The sequence below is a fragment of the Eubalaena glacialis genome, chromosome 4 (assembly GCF_028564815.1).
Source record: "Eubalaena glacialis isolate mEubGla1 chromosome 4, mEubGla1.1.hap2.+ XY, whole genome shotgun sequence".
NCBI classification, from domain to species: Eukaryota; Metazoa; Chordata; class Mammalia; order Artiodactyla; family Balaenidae; genus Eubalaena; species Eubalaena glacialis.
In genome coordinates, this window is record NC_083719.1 from 152,262,351 (window position 1) to 152,283,794 (window position 21,444).

The 21,444-nt window shown below is 37.2% G+C and overlaps 1 protein-coding gene across 1 annotated transcript in view; it reads left to right on the top strand.

Moving 5' to 3' along the window:
* RANBP17 (RAN binding protein 17) overlaps window positions 1-21,444 on the top strand; it is a 307,370-nt gene that overhangs the window by 226,823 nt on the left and 59,103 nt on the right. The window contains exons 19-20 of the mRNA XM_061188467.1: window positions 9,417-9,520; window positions 15,212-15,300. Of these exons, the coding sequence (XP_061044450.1) occupies window positions 9,417-9,520; window positions 15,212-15,300 (193 nt within the window). The remainder of the gene's footprint in view (window positions 1-9,416; window positions 9,521-15,211; window positions 15,301-21,444) is intronic.

A 21,444-nucleotide genomic window follows, 5' to 3' on the forward strand; every position in this document is an offset into this window, starting at 1 on the left:
CTGAGCCTGCGCGTCTGGAGCCTGTGCTCCGCAACAAGAGAGGCAGCGATAGTGAGAGGCCCGCGCACCGCGATGAAGAGTAGCCCCCACTTGCCGCAACTAGAGAGAGCCCTCGCACAGAAACGAAGACCCAACACAGCCGTAAATTTAAAAATATATATGTATATTAAAAAAAAAAACATGTTTAAGTCTTTAAAAATATTTAAAAAAAAAAAAGAGAGAGAGAAAGAAAAAAAAATTAATGCAAAAAAATCCCTTCATGAGATAGCATACATACAGGAGAAAATAGTGACTGACCAAGAATCACTTAAAGTTCCCAAGGTTATTTTTAAATTAACTTTGTCAATCTAATAAACTAAAGGAAAGATAGTATTACCCAAGTCAGTAAATGGCGAACCTCCAGTCAGTAAATGGCGAACAGCTCCAGGGAGCTGTTCAGTGTAAAATACTTGAATAAATAAAAACCTTCTATTTTGTTTAATTTGAATGGAGGTGAATTCAGTTGACAAATATTGCAGAGGGGAAGTGTGGGAAAGAGCTACAACAAAGCATTTTGTTTTGTAGAGAACTAAATATTGTTAGTTGCAAATTAAGTTTTTACCAACCACAGGTTTAGGATTGCTCGGTGTCATAGTTTATTTTCCTTGGACATTTTGTGATTGCACCTTATCTTGAACTACTCAGATGAGAAGCATGTTGATGGGATCTGAGTAGTACCTTCCTCAGATATTCAAACTCTAACAAACAGTCATACTTTTAATGATCACGGGGATACTAATATTAAAATGGTGTTTATAGACACTAAGAGAGAGTTCTCTCTTTAGGGATGAAGGTAGCATAGTATCCATCTACTTTTGTGGCTTATTATAGGTAATTGGCACCTGAAGATACCTCTAGCTTAAATTTGAAAAATTTTAAATAGCAAGTAAATGACTTGAATAAAAAGGGAAGAGTATTCTAGAAATAGCTACTAAAGATAGAAGTAAAAATACACTGAGGAAAGAAACTTTTCCTTTTCTTTATTAATAATAACTAACGTTTGTTTACAAAGTTATAGTTTGCAGACCACTTTGACATACATTTTCCTATTTGATCTTCAGGACAGCCCACATGAAATAGGTATTATTGCATTGTTTATCCGTTAGAAAAGTGAGGTACAGAGAGATTAAATGACTTGCGGAAGGTCAGTCATATAACTTGTAGCCCTCTGACGACATATTCTCATTCACTTTTGCTAAACTGTTACTTTGCCTTTCACATTCTCAATCAATTAGGCAGTGTAACTTTTTCTTCTTTATTTGTATTTGAACTATTTGGACTGAATGATTGATTTGAGGTTCTGGGGCAGTGAGAAGAAGGGAGAAGGGATTACTTTCCAAACCTCTATCAAACAGATAAGATTCATGTTTATTATTTGTATATTACAGTTCTGTGGTCAGTGAAAGTCAAATGTAGTTTTTGAAATTTGTTCTTATGTCTAATAATTGGCTAAAGCATATTTCTTCTCATGGAAAAAATAACACAGAGGTAGATATCCCAGGAGGATTCAGAAAGTGAGAAGCTTGATCAGAAATAGCTGATGTTCTGATAAATAGGAAGAATACATCAATATATCACCTGTGTCCATGACTTGGCACAGACTATCTGGAAAATAGACATTTGGTGGGGGGAGGGGAAGTGGACAATAGGGGTAAAAAAGCAGCTGGAAATACTTAGAATCTGTAATGAGATAATTAAGACTAATTAGCTGGCCCTGTAGGCAGAAAGCAGCCCATTAAGTCCAGATCCAGTGTTAATAACTTACCTGGTTTTGAGGGTAGAGAGTCCAGAGCACCCCAGGGAATGAGATGCTTCAGGGATGAAACTTTGAGGATAGGTTTGCTAGAAAAGGAGTAAGTAGTCTGCAGTAGGCAGTGTATTTTTCTTCTGGGAACTAAAATAAACATTCTGGTTCCCTAGGGAGAGGAATTAAAGTGTGCCTCAATTTTCTCATCTATTAAATGGAGATACCTACTTTGAAGAGCTGTCATGTGGCTTAAATACGATAAACATGTGTGAAAGGGCCTGGAACAATTCCTTTCACAAAACAAGTACTCAGTATGTATTAATCATGACAGATATTTGATTAAATGCACTGTTAGGGGCACTGACTGACACTGGGACCTCCAAATGAGGCAGATCCAATACCCTTTATGCAGCTACTCTACCTTTAGAACTTGGGCTATTATTTTCCTATAGAAGCAAGAGCTGATGACACTTCCTGACTGATACTAAAACATCCTGCCCTGCCCAAAACCATAAGTTATTTCAAAGCCAGCTAAAACTCCTAGGCAGTTTAGAGGGAAACTGAAATGAAAACCAAATTTGGGCCCAAGTTAAATCTAGCTATGCACATTTCTCAAGCCTTTTTCTAATAGAACTTTAATTTATTTATTTTTATTTTTGGCTGCGTTGGGTCTTTGTTGCTGCGCTTGGGCTTTCTCTAGTTGCGGCGAGCGGGGGCTACTGTTCGTTGTGGTGCGCAGGCTTCTCATTGTGGTGGCTTCTCTCGTTGCAGAGCGCAGGCTCTAGGTGCGCAGGCTTCAGGCTTCAGTAGTTGTGGCTCGTGGGCTGAGTTGCTCCGCGGCATGTGGGATCTTCCCGGACCAGGGCTCAAACCCGTGTCCCCTGCATTGGCAGGTGGATTCTCAACCACTGCACCGCCAGGGAAGCCCCTTTAATAGAACTTTAGAAGTGCTATCCTAATAAAGTGCTGGGGAACAGCAGATGATATGGGCCTAGACCTGCAGAAGTCACTGGCTCTTATGAGATTACCCATTGGTACTTGGTTTTAAACGAGTTACATTTGTCCCTCAGTATACACAGGGGCTTAGTTCCAGGACACCCCGCCCCCCCATACCAAAATTTGCATTTGCTCAAGTCCCTTATATAAAATGTCGTAGTTTTGCAAATAACCTACACACATCCTCCCGTATACTTTCAAACATCTCTAGATTAATTATAATACCTAATACGATGTAAATGCTAGGTAAATAGTTGCCAGCCATGGCAGATTAAAGTTTTGCTTTCTGGAACTTTCTAGAATTTTTTTTTCCTAAATATTTCTGATCTCTGGTAGGTTGAATCTGAGGATGTGGAACTTATGGATATGGAGGGTCAGCTGTATTTTCTTCACTCACTGTCTCTGTATCTCCTTGTTTGCCTCTCCTCTTAATTCTCATTAAGAGCTTCATGGCATTAGACCTGATCTTTACTGATATATTAGTTTCCTATTACTATTTTAACAAATTACCACAAACTTAATGGCTTAAATATTACAAATGTATTATTTTGTAATTCTGGAGGTCGGAAGTCCCAAATGGGTCTCATTGGGCTAAAATCAAGGTATTAGCAGGGCAGTGTTCCTTTCTGGAGGCTCTGAGGAAGAATCTGTCCCCTTGTCTTTTGCAACTTAGAGGTTACCTGCTTTCCTTGGCTCATGGCCCCCTTTTCCAAGATTGGTCAAATTCTTCTCATGCTGCCATCTCTCTGATTTTCCCCTTCTGCTTCTCTCTAACACTTTCACGGACCTTTGCGATTACATTGGACCCACCTGGATAACCCAGAATAATCTTCTATTTTTAAGTCAGTTGATTGCAACCTTAATTCTCCTTTGTCATATAACCTAGCATACTCACAGATTCCAAGGATTAGGATGTAGACATCTTTGGAGGGCCATTATTCAGCCTACTATACTGACCTATCACTAATACCGAAGTATTTCACATGATACATATCATACAATAAATCCTCAGTAACTGTTGGCTACCATCATTTATTACTACTTGCTTCTCCTTGGCCACTCCCCTAACCCCCCAGTAACCCAGCTGCAATGTGCATTTGAATTTGAGGAAATGAGAAGTTGCACTGTTTACATTTAAGGGGGGGAGGTGGGAAGCAAACCCAGATTTTTGGTGGTGGTGGTTTTGGGGGGCGGTGACATTCTCATACCATAAAATTCATCCTGTGAAAGTATATAATTCAGTGGTATTTAGAATATTCACAAGGTGTGCAACTGTCACCATTATCTGATTCCATAATATGTTCATCACCCCAGAAAGAAAGCCTGTACCTTAAAGTAGTCACTCCTCATTACCCCTACCCCCAGCTCCTGGCAGCCACTAATCTACTATCTGTCTCTATGGATTTGCCCATTCTAGACATTTAGTGTGAGTGGAATCATATAATATGTGACCTTTGTATCTGGCTTCTTTCATGTACCATAATGTTTTTGAGGCTTATCCATATTTTAGCATACATCAGTACTTCATTCCTTTTTTTGGCTGACTAATATTCCATTGTACAGATATACCACATTTTGTTTATCCATTTATCAGTTGATGAACAGTTGGGTTGTTTCCACCTTTTGGCTATTATGATAATGCTGCTCTGAGCATTCGTATGTTAAGTTTTTGTATGGACATATGCTTTCAGTTCTCTTGGACATATACCTAGGAATAAAATTGCTGGGTCATATGACAACTCTGTGTTTAACTTTTTGACTAACTACCAAACTGTTTTCCACAGTGGCTGCATCATATTATATTGGCTTCACCATTATACATTCCCACCAACCTAGGTTTTAAGTTATACAAAATAACAAATGAAGTGTCCTACAAATAAAATATCTGAGAGCCAACATACTAAAATAGTTACTATTTGTATTTTAATGTGACTTCTCTGAAGGAAAAAAAATTGAAATTCATAAAATGAATAACTTTTCTGTTGAATCAGATCCTCAGAAATCCAGTAGAGGGGATTTAGCTTTGGGTTTTCCCTGAAAGCTGATGTCAATTACAGATTGGCACTTGCCGTTGGCACTTGCCATCTACCTCTACAAGGATTAAATCATGAGCTGCTGTAGCTGCTGACTTTCAACAGCCCCTGAAAGGAGTTCAAGGTGGAGAGCAGAGATGAGGCGCTCTGTGCACTGGAAAAAAACTGGCAGAACAGGTCTTCAGATAGTTAGATATTTTCAGGAGACAATTTTATGAGCCCAATTCTTGTATCTCCTCATATCTAGAAAAGCACTAAAATCCTTCATGGTGACGTCTGCTCCTTGTGACTAGCAGTAACCTTCACAAGACTGGCAAAAAGCTTCTGCAAAAAATATGTGTTTGATTGCATGTACTCCCCCTTCACCAAAATCACATGTATACTGACCTTCCCCCCAACCTCTTTAGGGCAGTTTCTCAGAGCTATCTGAAATGCTGTCTCCCGGACTGTAGTCCTCATTTTGCCCCAGATAAAATAACTCGCAATTCTCATGTTGTGCATTTTTTTAAGTCGACAGTGAGGAATATTATTTTTATCTATGCATGACTGAGAACTTAGGATGTTACGTTAGTATTTACTTTCTGATGCCAATGAAAATAGTAGCCTATAAATTGGCACTTCACCCTCAAATTATACTGGTGTCTGGGCCCTCGTCTTGTTAGGAAAAAAAACTGGCAGCTTCCATGATTATTCATAAAATGATCACATGTAGATTCAGCATACTAAATATAATATATGACTGCATACTTGAATGTAAAGTTGTAAGAGCACATGTTTTCTCTTTTCGTATCAGAAACAGTAAATGATACCTCCGTGGGTAATACAAATGAGGAAAAAATCCTTAATAGATGTTGTGTAAAGTTGTTTGCATGAGATAAAAAAAAAATGACCAGTTTTCTAGCTTAGATGATACAACATATCACATTGCAGTAATAGGAACAGTGCTAACTGAAACATAAACGTTTCTATAGGAATAATGCACCAGTGTCTCTCGTTTGCCTACCTTAAACTCAAGTGATTGCTGAGGAATTCCTTTCTCCTCACCAGAACCAAGCTAATTGTTCTTCACCCTCTTCTGACTTCATGCAACTGCAAAGTCAAGATTTTGTGACCCTGACTTCAGTCCCTACCTCTGACACCTTCCACCCCATCAGAGACATGGGGGGAGGAACATGAAGTTGGGGGGTAAAGCAGAACTAATTGGAGACCCTGGTTCACTGGCATTTACCAAGCAGAGGATGTTGGACAAACAACTTAACTCCTTCAACCTCTCTGTTCACATGTAAAATGAAGGAAATCATCATACTAGTTTACAGGATTGTTGTGACTGGTAATGACTTACAACAGTGCTTTGAAGGTAGTAAGAGCTACATAGGTGTTTGTTAAGTAAATTAAGTACCACATTCATTGACTGCACATAAAAAGTACTCAAGAAATAACTACTGTTATTCAGTCACTACACAAATATTACTTGACCACCAGACCCTCCTCTAGGCACTGGGGATACAGTCGTGATCAAAACAGACCAAGTTCCTTCTCCAAGGAGCTTACATTGTAGTAGGAAAGACAATGAATAAATATGTAAATTAATAGCCAGTCATAGTAAGTCCCATAAGGAAAGTAAAGTAGTTTATGGGGTGGGAAAGTAGGTGAAGGGGGAGGGCACACACTGTGGTACTGTTTTAGAGTGGTCAGTGAAGTCCTTTCTGAGGAAGTGACATTTAAGTAGAATTGCCGCTCACCTTGCTTTCTTTAGTATTTGCTCCTTGACTTCTCCCTTCACATTTTGGTGGCTTTCTCTTGTGCTCCTGATGTCCCTATTTGCCTCAAAATTTGATTGAGGAAAGAAATGGAATCAGGAAGTTTTTTTGATCTGTAGCTCAGTATACTAAGGAAGGGTTTAAATGTTCAAGTTCTGAGTTTGTCTTTGTTCTGAGTAAACATCCTTACCTTGCTCCCAGAGGAAGGGTATTGGTCTGGCAACCTCGTGGTCACACTTTATTTGACCACCATAATCACCTCTGTTAAGTTCATGTTAAACTCAAAACAACAAAAATGCTCCTGGCTATCATTTATTAAGTGCCAGACACTGAGCAAGGGGGCTTACAAGTGTTTTGTCATTTAATCCTCACAGCTAACTTTATGAAGTAAATATTATGTCTCTTAATTACAGATGAGTGAAGAGACTTTATCCAAAAGCAGACAGCTAATAGTAGCAGAACCAGGATTCAAGCATAGAACTTTCAAAGCATCCACTCTGTCTAGCACCCTTATCTGCCTGCGGTGATCATTATCACTGTTCTCATTAATTCCATACTAGAAGAGTAAAATTACATGGTTTAAAATATAATGTATTATATATTTAAGGATTTGATGTTTGCTTCAGTTAGTAATTTTTCTATGTTAGGTATTAAGAAAATAAGGTATGTTTAAAATTTACCTTTAATTGAGCAACTACTTTTCACTCAAATACAGTATTTCCCTAACATGTACCAGGCACTGTTCTAGGCGCATCGTCTATTTTTCCTGTGTTAAAACATTTAATATACACAATAATCCTCAAAGATAGGTATTTATCCTTATTTTATAGGTGAGAAAACTGAGACACAAAGTGATCAGCTAAGTATCCAAAGTTAAACAGTACATGGTGGAGCCAGACACTGGGTCTGTTTATTGCAGGGGCTTAACCTACATCATTCTCCTTCACAGAGAAATGAAAAGATGCAGTCTCGGTTCTCCAGAAGCAAAGCCAAAGATACTATCAGTGTAGGCTGATAGATCTAATAATTTACATATACACGTTATAAATTTTATCTCATTTAATCCCCACAGTAACCTTCATCAAATGGTGGAAGTGGTAGAATGATATAGGTGGTATTATTAAGTGTTAGTATTAGCTATCTGCTAAAATATCTGCCATTCACAGCAGACTGATAAATGCTATCTAAAGGATCAGACAAAGGTGAAGAATCAGACAAAATGCTGTGAGAACCCAAAGGGAGAAGGGGAATACTTGCAGTAGGATCTTAGTACTTGAAGGGGAGCTTAGCTCAGACATTAGGAACGCTATCATTTGACCTGGGCTTTGAAAAATAAAACTGGCTCCTATAAAGGTCTCTAATGTTATCCACAGTTGACAGAGGGTGTATCTAAGAGGAGTAACTTGGTCGCATAGCTAGTTGACAGGGCAGGGATCATAATTTGGAGTCAGACATACTACCATTGCACCACGAGGTCACTATAATTTGGTTTACCTTCCCCTTCACCTAGCACCCTGATCCTTGTGTCGAACAGCATACTAGGAAAGACTCATTGGCCTTTTGACATCTCTTTCTGAAGAAAGCTAAGTCCCTGAATCTGTTGGACTCCAGAAACAAAGTATGTAAGGTTAAAGGGAAAAGAGAAGTCACAAAAGATCAGGGTCAGCCAGATCAGCCACTCCTTAAGAGTCAAAAGATCCTGATTCTGCCATTGATTTTCTGTGTATGTGGCCTTGGATCTCGCTCTCCTTATCTGTAGAATAATATATAGGCCAGTGTTTCTCAAACATTTGCATGCATCTGAGTTACCTGGAGGGCTTCTTAAAACAAAAATTGCTGGATCTGGGATGAAACCCGGGATTTTATATCTAACATGTTCCCAGGTGATGCTGATGCTGCTAGGTCAAGGACCAAGCTTTGAGAACCACTGATCTCTTCTCTGAGATCTGGTTTCCTCTCTAATTCTCTATTTAAAAACTGCTAGCACAGAAATCAGGAGGTCTGGACAGTATAGTTACACCTCCAACTAAGTATGCTACCTTGAGCAAGTCGCTTAACATTTCTCTGCCTGTTTCTTCATCAGTAAAGTGGGACTCACAATTCCCTGTGGCATAGGATGAATGAGAAAACTTTCTCATTTGAAGGAAACCCCTTTTGAAAAGGATGAATTATCAATTGTATAACATATCCATATGTTAAATGAAGATTCTACCTTCAAAGTGAAAAAACAATAGAAAATGTCTCTTTTCCCCTTCTTATATAAAGAAAAAGAAGCTTATTGCAAAAGGAAGTGTACTCATGGAGAATGTACTTAAAATCCAAATGACCCATGAGGGACCCCATCCCCTTTGGAGATAAAAGTTTCCCTGACATCTATTTAACAAATTAATAAAAAAGAACATAAATAAAAGAGAATAATAACTTAGGGCTATCTGGGCACCTGAGTCTGTGAGCCCTTTAGGGCCTTGGCACCTAAAGAGAAAGGGAAAAAAGATCCTGTTCTCTGAGGCTTTGAAAGTGCCTTTCCTTGAGGCATTAGGGAAGCTCTGGGGGCCCTAAGAGCTGAAGGGCTGAGAAGCCTGGGGCATAAGTCTATTTGATCCAATAAAGAGCCAGGAAAAAAAATGGCTGGTAAGTAATTTTGCTATTTCATTTGGTGCAAAAGAGAAGGCAAAACACCAGAATATTCAATGAGCCAAAGCACAAAATGTGGTATGGATGTGAATGCAGGCTGACCCCTCCTCAAGAACATTTCTAAGCCTGAATGAAGCACTCACTGTGGAGGCTAATGGACAGTAGCATGCATCTTAAACCGTAATGACCCTTTTGTTTTTCTGATAGGCGAAGATGAGGACGAATTTGAGAATTTCATGCTGCCTCTTACAGTCTCTTTTGAAACAGTGTTACAGATATTCAGTAACAACTTTAAACAAGAAGATGTAAAGGTGGGTTTGTTTCCAAACATGAGAAAAGACGATTTTGTTCATTCTAGGATGTATAGATTCAGAAAAAGGTCTGCATATTTGTGTGTGCTTTGTGCTTTATCAATCTTAATTTCCCAATTGCATGTGTCTTTGAGTTGTACTTTTCATATAAGTACTTTTCTAGTTTCTTATACAAATGGACTTTGAGGTTATCGAATGATTTCAGATAGCTTATGGTTAGATGATGCATTTGTCTCTCGTGGCAGTATCTTTTAAAAGACCATTTCTCGTGGGTACACCACTTTAAACGTCCCTATTCCCTCATCTACCCCGCACTATATGTTTCAACATATTTATATGGAGGAATGCACAAATGTACACATGCTAAAATACTACATCTCTAAATATTTTTAAACAAGAATTTGTATAAATCAAGACTTTATTAAATGGCTAGGCATATATGTATAAATAGGAGCTGGTCTTGAAGTATTGCATTCTTAAACTGAACAAAGTGATTAGGATAACTGATAGCTAAATAAGGTTTTTATGTGCCTGTGGGAGCCATATTAGGATTGATTTGACAAGTCAGTTCAGCTGTGGCAACAGTCATAATATCTAAGACAACATTATGTTTTATTAGTAAAATCCTTAAGTGTAGCAAGCTGTTTGTGACAAAACAGCCCCATATTTTAATATGGGGGATGGGGAGCACAAGATCTGCTAAATAGGAATAACATCTTCTGAAATTCTAATGTATCAGGGCTGTATTAAATAGATTGACACTGGTTATTATTCTTAAAAGACTAATAAATATATACCGAGAATGTAGGCACCTTTGTTGGTGATACTTGAGTTATGTTTCATTGTTATTTGAAATGTGTTGAAAATATTGACGGTCATTTTGCATGGCTCCTCTTCTCTCTACCAAAAAAAAAAAAAAAAAAAAAAAATTAGCAGTAAGAAGCCAAATAGAAGAATGATGGCCTTTGGTGATTATTTAGTGTAATTCTTGTACTAAAAAATAATTAACCAAATACTATACCTTTTATTTTGACATAGAGTTTTTGAAATGAATGTTTATAACATGCAATAGTCATAGAATTTTTAAAACCAAAAAAGGATCTTAGAGATTTTCTTTGTGTTTATAGTGTTGCTGAAATTCTTCACCAGAGTTTCTACTCAGGTTAGCTATATTTTTTAGATGTCTCCCAAATATTTTTAATGACCAAAAAAATCTTTGCAACTTTAAGGTGGTTATTGCTGCCCTTTATATCAAAAAGAAGCCGTGAGGTTGAAAAACATTATCTGTATAAAAATTACATTTGTCTCATTTGAAGATTTCATTATACAACAAGCCTGTTTTGATGTAATCCCATCTAGTTTGATAGAAACCATCTTCCTAGAGTCATTTTTAATGGAGTTCCAGTGATATATCCCTAAACCAGCAAGTTCTTAACGACCCTGGAAAGTGACTGCTTGATTACACTTTAACGGTATTTGCAAATAAAATCACAAGTAATTAAGGGGAAATCTCCAGGCTTTTGAGCAAGTTTGATGCATGATAACTGCCTGATTCAGCTTCATCTAGAGTAATGCTGTGTAGGCAACAGCTACTGAGATCAATAGCAACGTAATGATAGTGGCAGAATTAAGTGAGTAACCTGAGAACTGTGCCTCAGAATGCACGCAGCTGCCACGAACCAAGGCCACACAGTGCACTCCGTGCTTCCGTCCTAAATGTTCATCAAAAGACGCCCTGCAGGAAAATGGAGTTAGATGCTCTTTATTGCTGATCGTGTCTCTTGCCACATTTATCAGGGAAATTGGATTAGCAGTTGGCAGCTGCAGGTAGACAAGATTCTGCAGTGATTAAATATGCAGCTTGGCTGCATTTGTTGTGACAGACCTTTAGTAAATTCTACTGTAAGCACCATCTGTCTAATTTGTATAAAGAAAACTTGGTGCTTTAAGCTACCGATAAAGAACTAAATCTGTTGCTTTATCATAAACAAAACTTTTGCACTAAATGCTTTTAAATGTAATTTATTAGGTTAAGGCTATTTTTCTATCGTGATGAATAAATAATACATGCAGAAGTGCTTTCAGGTACTTCATTTTGCAAGTACTAGAGATAAAAACAGTTCTGTTTTGTTCTTCAATAAAGTATTTAGTATTCCAATCCACAGGCGGTGATGCCGTTAAAATATCTCTATGAAAATGCCGCAGGACTGCCAAATTCATTTAATTTGCAACCATTACCAGGATTTTCTAACTGCCTATTGATAGATATTTTTCAAATGCGGATTTCAGGATAAACATAAGCATTAAGGACCTACATTGCCAAATTGAAATATGGTTGTGAGAGGAGGAAATGCTGTAAAACTCTTAAATTTATAGCTTTGTTCTCTTACTTAGTCCTAATAAAATTGAAGAGAACATTGAATTTTTGTCTTGGGTTTCTCTTTTCAAAGGAAAGGAAAAAAGAAAGAAATTGCTGTGACAAACCCTGGCTCTAAAGCGTTAGTTCACAGTACATGTTTCCCCCCTGTGATTGTACCCATAGTAAAATATAGTCCAGTACTCTGACTCCCCATGCATCATTTTTGTTTTGGCCATGACGTCATCAGTTTTAAGGGAAATGAATGAAAACTTCTAGGAGGAAGAGGAGCAGTTAAATAGGAACCTGCTATCTTTAGTCCCTTCGTAAAAACTCCACAATGTTAAATTATTTAAAATCCTAGATTTTCAGCATGCGCACATTAAAAGTTTTCGCACTAAGTGCCAAATGTTGCAAACAGCACTTTAACAGAATGATTTTGCTTTGATCCCTGTAGCAGTTCCTGAATAATTTATCACAGGTTATTGCCTTAATTCTGGAGAGGGATAGAGCAATAAAGGCAGATGAAAACACTCCAGTTGAAACACCTTGGGGCCTGCTCATTCCTCTGACACGGCTCTTTTGTTGGAACTATTTAGAGGTTATTAAGATGTGTCTCCAGAATTAAGAGTATGCTGTAAGGATGAAGACAGCCATCTTAATTCTAAAGACAAAGCACAATGACCCTTCACCTTCTTTTTCTTTGTTGTTATTATATAGTAGAATTATGAGGATAATATTATAGCTGCCCCCAGTAGTGCCACTACAGTAAAGGGTCTGTCAGACTTTCCATTAGAAACCCTGTTTTGGAGGTCAGGGTGGAAGGAGCCGCATTTCAACTGTTTCCCAGCCCATCCGTCTCACACTTGGCACACAGACGGCCGTTCACCATGCAGGAGACTGCAGCACTGAGCAGTTTCTCCTTGAACTATCCAAAAAAGGAATCCTTAGGATTAGATACCCCAGACCTGCCCACTCCCCAAAACAGCCTCACTTTATAAGGACCTCTCATTTTTCAGGTCAGTCAAGTGTTGACTAACTGTAGGAGAAAGGCAACTTTTGAAATAAACCTCTTTGTAGTGTGTTAAGTGAGATGGTAAATTGTGGCTCTTCCTCCCCCAAATTTCAGATCATCCCTTGATCTCTGAGATTGTTTGATAACCTGGTTGAGCTCCTTGTTAACAGTTTTCCTGGTCTCATACCAGAACTGGGTATGTTTTGACTGTCAAGAAAGTACTTCCTTAGTGTTGTTTGAGTGTCTGTGTAGATTATTACAGTTCTCTTGCTGCTTTGAGATAAAAGATTGAGCATGAGAGATCTGTTTCTCACATTAACACTGCATTTTCCTGCTCAGTCGAATCTTTTGAAAACATATTTAGTTATTATATTGTCATATGCTTCCTCTGCTTTGGAATAACATTTTCTAAAATTGATATAATTTCATAGATTTGAGTCAGTTAGAGCCCTTCTATTAACTTGGTGTCTTTTAAGAAAAAAATTTGTGGTGAAATAAATATTAACCTTTTTGTGTAATAAGGATAGTCTAAAATATTTTAAGAGCCTTTTGCACTAGACACAAAGTAAAACTTATTGTTCCTGTTGACTGATTTAGAGTTGAATGGTGATGAGTACCTTATGTATATGTGAAAACTGAAGATTATTTGAAGAGTAGCCTGTAATTTGTAAGTGTGCATAATAAAAATAGAATCAAAAAAGGCCACTTTAAGAGAAAGACTACCAAGAGAATTAGAATAGAATTGTTCAAAGACTTCTTAGAAGACATATTCTGTTCTGGAAGCTGCAGGAAACGTGGAAAGCTGAGAAAGAGTAGAATAGGTTCCAGGTGATGAAAACAGGTTACATAAAAAGCAAAATGGTTTAAAAAAAATAGCAGTCACATAAGAGAACTACACAGAGAGACTAGCCGATTATAGAAAAACAAGGACTGGTGAGATTATGAAAGGAAAAAGAATAAGTTATTTAAAGAAGCAGAAACAAAAGTTCAGGGTTTATAGATTCAGATTACCATCATTCTATAAGCTGTTACACAGTATAGAAACTGAATATTCTTATAAACAGCTTCCAGTTATATTGAGTCACCTTTTAGGTATGGGGCATCGGGGAAGGGGGATCAAAAATAACAGATACTTGTGACATAAACTGTTTCCTACTTTGAAATTTTTTTAGTCATTAAGATGAGGGTCAGCATTCACTTCCAAGTCCTTAATGATAATTTAAATGCCTTCCTAAAGAGATTTTCATTTATTACCAAAGTGTGCGGAAAAGAAAATCTGATAAAATAGTTCAGAGACCATTTTCTGGCAGAATATTTCCACTGAAATTTCTTCAGAAATCACAGTTGCATATCTCAATTATCCCACCCCCTTGTTTTTCAATTATGTTTATTTGTACTCTTTGTTCTGACATTCTAGCATCTGTTCATGGGTTTTCTTTTTCACTTCCTAAGGACAGCTTAATTAAGAGTCCAGAGTACAAGTCAGATGTCTTCTATTTAAGAGTCAAGTTTTCATTTTGTTTTGTTTTGTTTTCTCTAAAACTAAGTATTTATGGAACACTTATGTCTGTATCAGGCTCTTGTTAAGCATTTTTATATAAATTTATTAAATTTATTCCTGACAGCGCCTCTGTGAGAGAGGCATTATTAACCCCTTTTAGAGATGAGAAAATTGAGACTGATAATTTGCCTTGCCTTAAGTCTTACAGTTAAGAAGTAAAGCTGGGTTTAAATTCAAGTGTTCTGATATTGAGTGTAGAAGAACTCTTTTCCTTATGTCTTTTCCTTGCTTGGGGAATGTGAATGCCATTCTGGGTATGCCACGGTACCAATAGGTCATCTGGCCAGTTTCATTTTGTCCTAAGTTACTAAAGATATTCCTTAGGGATCTTTAAATGCCAGTGTGCTTTCAGGTTAGACTCCAAATTGCATAGTGGGACTGATTTCTTGCAAGCCAATGTGGTTAAGATTTGTTGTTATTAAATAATGTCTAGACCCTGTACATTTCTGTTTCGTGGAATTATCAATACTCTTTTTTTTTCTAATTTGGCATTATTCAGAAACAAAGTATTTTAGGAATCTAAATGTTTCTAAGCTATTGGAATTATGACTCAGCTCAATTTGTAAGAAGCAGAGTTGGTCAGCAGATTTGATGGTCTGTTTGCTTAAAAAGTCTATGATTTTCTATAGAAAGAGATCTGAGCGAGACATTTTAGCTAATGAATCAAAATCAGATATGTGGTCATTATTGCCTGATTATTACTCCATCTGCTCTGTGCTAACGTGAAAATCAATTACTGTGTCTCTTTCCCACTGACAGCGTATGTTGATCGGGCTGGCAAGAGATCTTCGAGGGATTGCCTTTGCACTGAACACAAAGACCAGCTACACCATGCTGTTTGACTGGATGTATCCTTATTACACTGTGACAATACCAGCTCTGTGCACAGAGGGATGCCAGGCCCCTGGCTTTCGTTTAATAGTATGGCACAGTAGGGAAGAGGAAACAAAGCTAAATGAACTAATGTGTAATCAGCTAAAAATTACAGCACAGTGGCAGCAGTACAGATAACTGAGCACAGCATTTGGAGACCCAGCTCAGAGAGGTCACTTTTTTGGTGCCATTAAATATTGACACCTTAAAAAATCACATCCCCAGATGATTGTTTATGTTGGGGTTGCAGGGATAATTGGGCTGACGTCTCTAACTCAAGATCAATGGATCCTACCATTTGGCATTTTCGAGGAGATTTGGATTCCTACTCTATCTCAAATAGCAGAGCTGAGGTCACTTTATCTCTTTGAGGCTCAGTTTATCATGCTGTAGTTTTTCATCATCATGAAAATATTAATGGACATGAAAAGGGGAAAATAAATCGTTAGGATTTTCATTTGATATAAAATTTGAATTTACCTTTGCCAAGGCTTAGTACAGACAGCAAAATAAATAAACAAGGAAACAAACATCCCCCCACAGAAATGCCTCATCATTAGTAGTAAAAAGATTTGGTGTTAGGCAGACCTGGCTTGAATTCCTAGCTCTCCATTTGCCGTGTAAACTTTGGCAAGTCTTTTCACCTCTCTGAGTTTCCTCATCTGAAAAAAGAGACATCCAGTATCATGGCCTATTGTAACCATTGAAGTAGGTAACGCACTTTGTATAATGTCTAGAACATAATAGGTAGTCATAAATGGTTACTATTAATATTGTTTTAACAATATTGTATGAATCCTCTTTGATCTTAACAGAAAGTGATAGTTTATGCAAGTCATGTAAGTGTAACATATGTTTTCATGCCTTTATACATGAAACCATCAGAGCATGTAAGAAAATTCTGTAACCTTAAAGTTACTTTTTAAGTTACATTGTCAGTTGCTCTTTTCAAACGCTTCTTATCATAAATTAAGAACTTCCCTCATGAATTGAATTACAAAAGAAACGTCCCTCATAAATTAAATTACAAAAGAAACTTCTTAAAGGCAATCTTCAAGTACTGGTGGCACAGTTATGGCCGAAAACATAACTAACAGGATCTGGGCATGTTTCAGGGAGAACGCTACACATTTAAGAAATCATTTAACGTTAATTTTGAATACTTCCTTACATTTTTACTTACTATTAAAACCTACCTCATCAGATTTATGTGCCCATAGAAGGGTTAGAGATAAGAATTTTCCATGCCGTTTAGAAATCATGTATGTCTTTATATCAGCATACAAAGTACATGTACAGAGATCATAGATTTTAACATGGAAAGCCATACAACTCTTTTAACTATGCAGAATAAACTGGAATTACATATGACCCTTTCATTTCTCTAAACATAAATAGAAGCTCACAAAGCAAAAACTTTCATTTATTTGAAATACTGTAAAAACCTAATTTTAGCACTTTAAAATTGATGGTGATCTTGAAACCAACCTACAACTCTAGGAGGTCCAGCAATTAATGCTTCACGTTTCCCTCAGCAACAATCTTAACTAAGAGTTTAGATAAGAACTTTCCCCTTAGCATCAAAGAATAGAAATATCTGTCATAATTGATACTGCCTAAAATTTATAGAACATATTGTAATTTAAGTTTTTAATTAAGTCTGTTTTCCATTTCCTCACTTTGCTCCTTCTTTTGGGCACCTATCTGAAATGAAACTTTTGTCCAGCAGATGGCAGAAAATAGCAAACGGAAAACCTTGGGACTTAACTGTTTTGTTTTGGACTAGAAACCACTGTCTCCTCCATCTGACTGTAGACGTTGATGTTATTAGGGTCAGGGACGGAGGGCGAAGTGTCAGTTATGCAGGAAGTTATGTTAGATTGCCAAACAGGATGGCTTGGTACCGGCCTTGCTTATAATAATTGAGTTTCAGTAGCAAATCAGCTTCCTTGGGAAAAGGCCAAAGGCTTTTCATAATTGTATTGACAACAAAATGAATATGATAAATGGTGTTCATTCAGTTGAGGCAAGATTTATAGTTTTCCTTTGGGCAAGGGATAAAAGAGCAAATATTTATAATAATAGTAAAATTTGTTTAAAAGTTACATTATTTGATAATTCAAAGAGCTTTATTAAAATATTTCGAAATACTTTAAGCAGTTTCAGGTGATAGAGTACAGATTCTTTCCAAAGTATTCTAGTAATGTAAAAATGAGCAAGTGTATGATAAAAAAAAAAAAAACATGGATATGAAAGTCATTTATTCTTCCTAAAATATTGATATGTCAAACCGTCAGTGATGATTCTCATATTACTGCTGGAGAAAGTTTATTTGCCTTTTATCCACATAAATGTGTGTTCTTTAATTTGCTGTATAGTCCTTAGCATACAGAAGAAACATCCTATAAGAGCACATGTCATCTTAAAGTCAAAATGCATTTTATTTATTGTGATTATTTGATAAAATGCTATTTTAGTGGTTAGCTATTTAATTTAAAAACATTTCTATAAACACTGACTGCATTAACTGGTACACGAACTACATTGCTTATCACTCTGTCCTTCCAAACCTAAATTGCCTGAAACTACACAGCAACCATGTTGATAAATTGTCCCACTACTGGAGAACAGAAGAAGAATCACTGCTATTTCTTTGCCCCTGTAGTGAGAATGCAACAATATAAAAGCACCTTACCTTGCACTGTATTTAGTCGCCTTGTTTAAACTTTTTCCAGATCATACTTACACTTAAGTATCAAAAACCCAGCGGGAAATTGAAAAAAATAAAAATAAAAGAATGTGTGTGATGCTATTTCCTCACACTCATTCTTTTAATTGTCATAATCCTGATCTTTGAGTACACTGTTTTTCAGTCATGCAGTCAGTGCTGTTGTTTAATATGCATAAACACATTTTACAAAGACAAGGCAAGACAATGAGATTTGTAGGGAAAAGAAAAAGAACTTTGGAATAGGACAGTCTTAGGTTCCAGTCCTGGGTTCACCACTTAACAATCTGTGGGGTTTTGGGTAAATTACTTAATGTCTCAGAATCACAGTTTTCTCCTCCGTAAAACAGGGCTAATAATACTTGCATCACAGATATGTTGTAAGAAGTGAGTGAACTGACATATATAAAGGGCCTAGTACAGTGTCTGGCACAAAGTAAATATACCCCTCCACTGTTGTTAGTTCCTTTCCCTAATATGGAATGAGACAAAGGAATCCGATTTGCTCACTTATTCAGCAAATTTGGCTAAGGACTGTCCTAGGATTCATGAGGGATGTAGATTTCTTAGACTCAAATCCCACCCCAAAATGAGCTTACAGTTTAATAGAGTCAGTTAGGTATCTACCTAAACAACTGTAATAAAATACAGAAGGTGATAAGTGCCATAACAAAGATAGAAATAAAGTGATTGCATTTCACTGGAGCATCAGGAAAGGCTCTGTAAAGGTGAAGATATTTCTTTGGGTCTTATCACATAAGTAGGATTGGACTATTGGAACTGTGAAGTAAGAGGTTTTTAGTTGGTCTAAGCACAGGTTGAGGAAGGAGAGTAGTAGAGAAGATGTTTTGTTAAAGATACACTTACTTTATGGTTGGACACGCAGGTTGTCTGGGACCCTTGAATATCAGGCTAAGGAACTGAGACCCTTATTCCATAGATGGTATAAAGCAATTGATGATTTTGACTGACTAACAGAATCAGAATTGTATTTCAAGAAGAGAATAGTCAGCAGTATGTTGGACAAACTGAAATAGGGGAGAAAGTAAACCTGAAAAATTGCTGTTCAACAGGCATATTTTGAGTGCATTGTGCCAGGCATGAGAAATGAATAAAATGATTGCTTTTTATAAGAATGAATAAAATGGATCGCTCCTTAAAGCTCATAATCTAGTGGCCATAACAAGTAACTAATAAACCATCAATGTATTGTAACAAAGATGCATGCAAAGGACCATATGAACATTTAAGAGGAAGAGATTGGTATTTGGGGCAAAAAGTAGGCTTCCCAGGGAAGTAAAAGTTGAGCTAGGTGTTGGAAGATGAATAGGCATTTGCCAGACGGAAAGAGAGAAGGCTTCCCAGCAGCATTTGCCTCCAGGAACAAAGGTATAGATGTTTCACATTCAAGGAATACCTTTCAATTAAGCTCTGAACTAGCAGGCTATTTCTGTTCTGGAACCACATCCTCACACTCTTATCTCCTAAAATTTTTGACAAAAACCTCTTTTGTTGCCTTCTAGTATATTAGAATGCTTTCTCTACTGTGAAATCTCAGAGGAAAAGAATTACTTTTTTACTCATTTATGCTTTCCTGGGGTCCAGCACATAGTAAGTAACTATTGGATGGATGGATGGATGGATGGATGGATGGATGGATGGATGGATGGATGGATGTCGTCAAGAAGGAAACCTCATTCTTTTCAGTTTTTCATATTTAGCATCTTATAAGGCAATAGCATATCATTAATTTTTTTATTTTTTATTTATCTGGTGTTGACCTTAGGAATCCATTGAGGAGATCTAGGTGAAAGCAATTAGATCTGTGCCACTTCTACCTAAGGTCTCCCACTGTCTTCCTCCTATCCATATATACATAGTTCTCACAAGGCCACTGGAAAATTAAACTAGAGTGGGTTCTGATTCTCACCATGTAATCTGAGTCTGGCACTCTCACTCTGAAACCCTTTTAACCTCCCTGCTTGGTAGACCTCTACTGTGCTTTCCAGTAATCACTCATTTTCTCTGTGGCAGTCACCTCTGTCAGAAGCATATTAGAGTTGGCACCACTCTCATTCCACACAGAAAAGGGAGCATCCCCTCATATCCCGGGCCTTATCCCCTAGTAAGTACAGTGTGCTCTGAAAAATATGATGGTCCTGATGTCTTTAGAATGCCTTGCAAAGGGGCTTCTGTGTGCTTATGATATTCTTAGTTCTGAGATTTGGGTCTTTTCAGTCTCCTGATGAGTCTTCCAGATGCTTTCCCACTCATGATCACTGAGTTTGTACTCAGACCTCTTGGTGGAATATTTTCTCACCTGTACTCCTCTGGCACTGTTTCAGAATTTTGGTACTCAGAGCATTACTGTTACGTGTGCACCACCCAGACTCAAGCATGAATTCACCAAGAAAAAAAGCCATGTCTTACTTATCACTGGATCCTTGGCACAGTACATAGCACAGAGTATCTACCATCTATCAAAAATAACAGATTTTCTAGTCCATAGAAAAAAATAAAACAATAAGTTATCTGACAAAATAGAGTTAATAATCAAGTTTATTGATTTTATATTTTTCATTTTCATCCAACTGAAACCTCATTCACACGTATACGCTCACTTCTCATCTCCTCTCTCTGCCTTATTTCCTTTGTAGCACTTTCTAAAAGATCATATATCTATTTTATTTTCTGTCTTATTAGAATATAAATTCCACAAGGGCAGGGATTTTTTTAATGTTTGGTTCACTGATGGGTCCAGAGAGTCTATTAACAGTGAGAAGACATTTATAGAATAGGCCTTCAATAAATACTTAATTAAATTGTTCCTATATATTCAAATACAGCCTTAACATGGTATATCTAGGGGGACAAAAGTATTGCTTTTTGCACTTTTAGGGAGCCTGACACTCTTAAGGTAGTTAAGGGCTTATTTTCACTGAGTGTTATGTGAATTATTTCCTGAAGCTTCAAAGTGAAATGCATAGCTTAAAAGAATCAAATAGGTAGGTCTAATCAAGTATGCTACACCTCATTTTTAGGTTGGCAGGTTTACCACAACAAATATTTATTGAAATCTGTTTTGTGCCAGGTCCATGCATACAATAAGTACCTACGCTGTGCTCTCAAAAAGCATATAATAGGAGAGATAAGGTGCTATGATAGCACTAACACAGGATACCAGAGCCTTACACAGGAGACACACTTAGTCATGCGGGATTAGGGGAGGTGTCACGGAGACTTCTTGGAATAATTGACATGTATATTGAAATATGAGGGACAAACAGGAATTAACAGGGTCATAGTAGGGAAGCACAGGTCTTTGCCCTTGAGAAACTCACTATCTAATGGGGCAGACGGGTAACACAAGCAACCAACCGTAATACAGTTT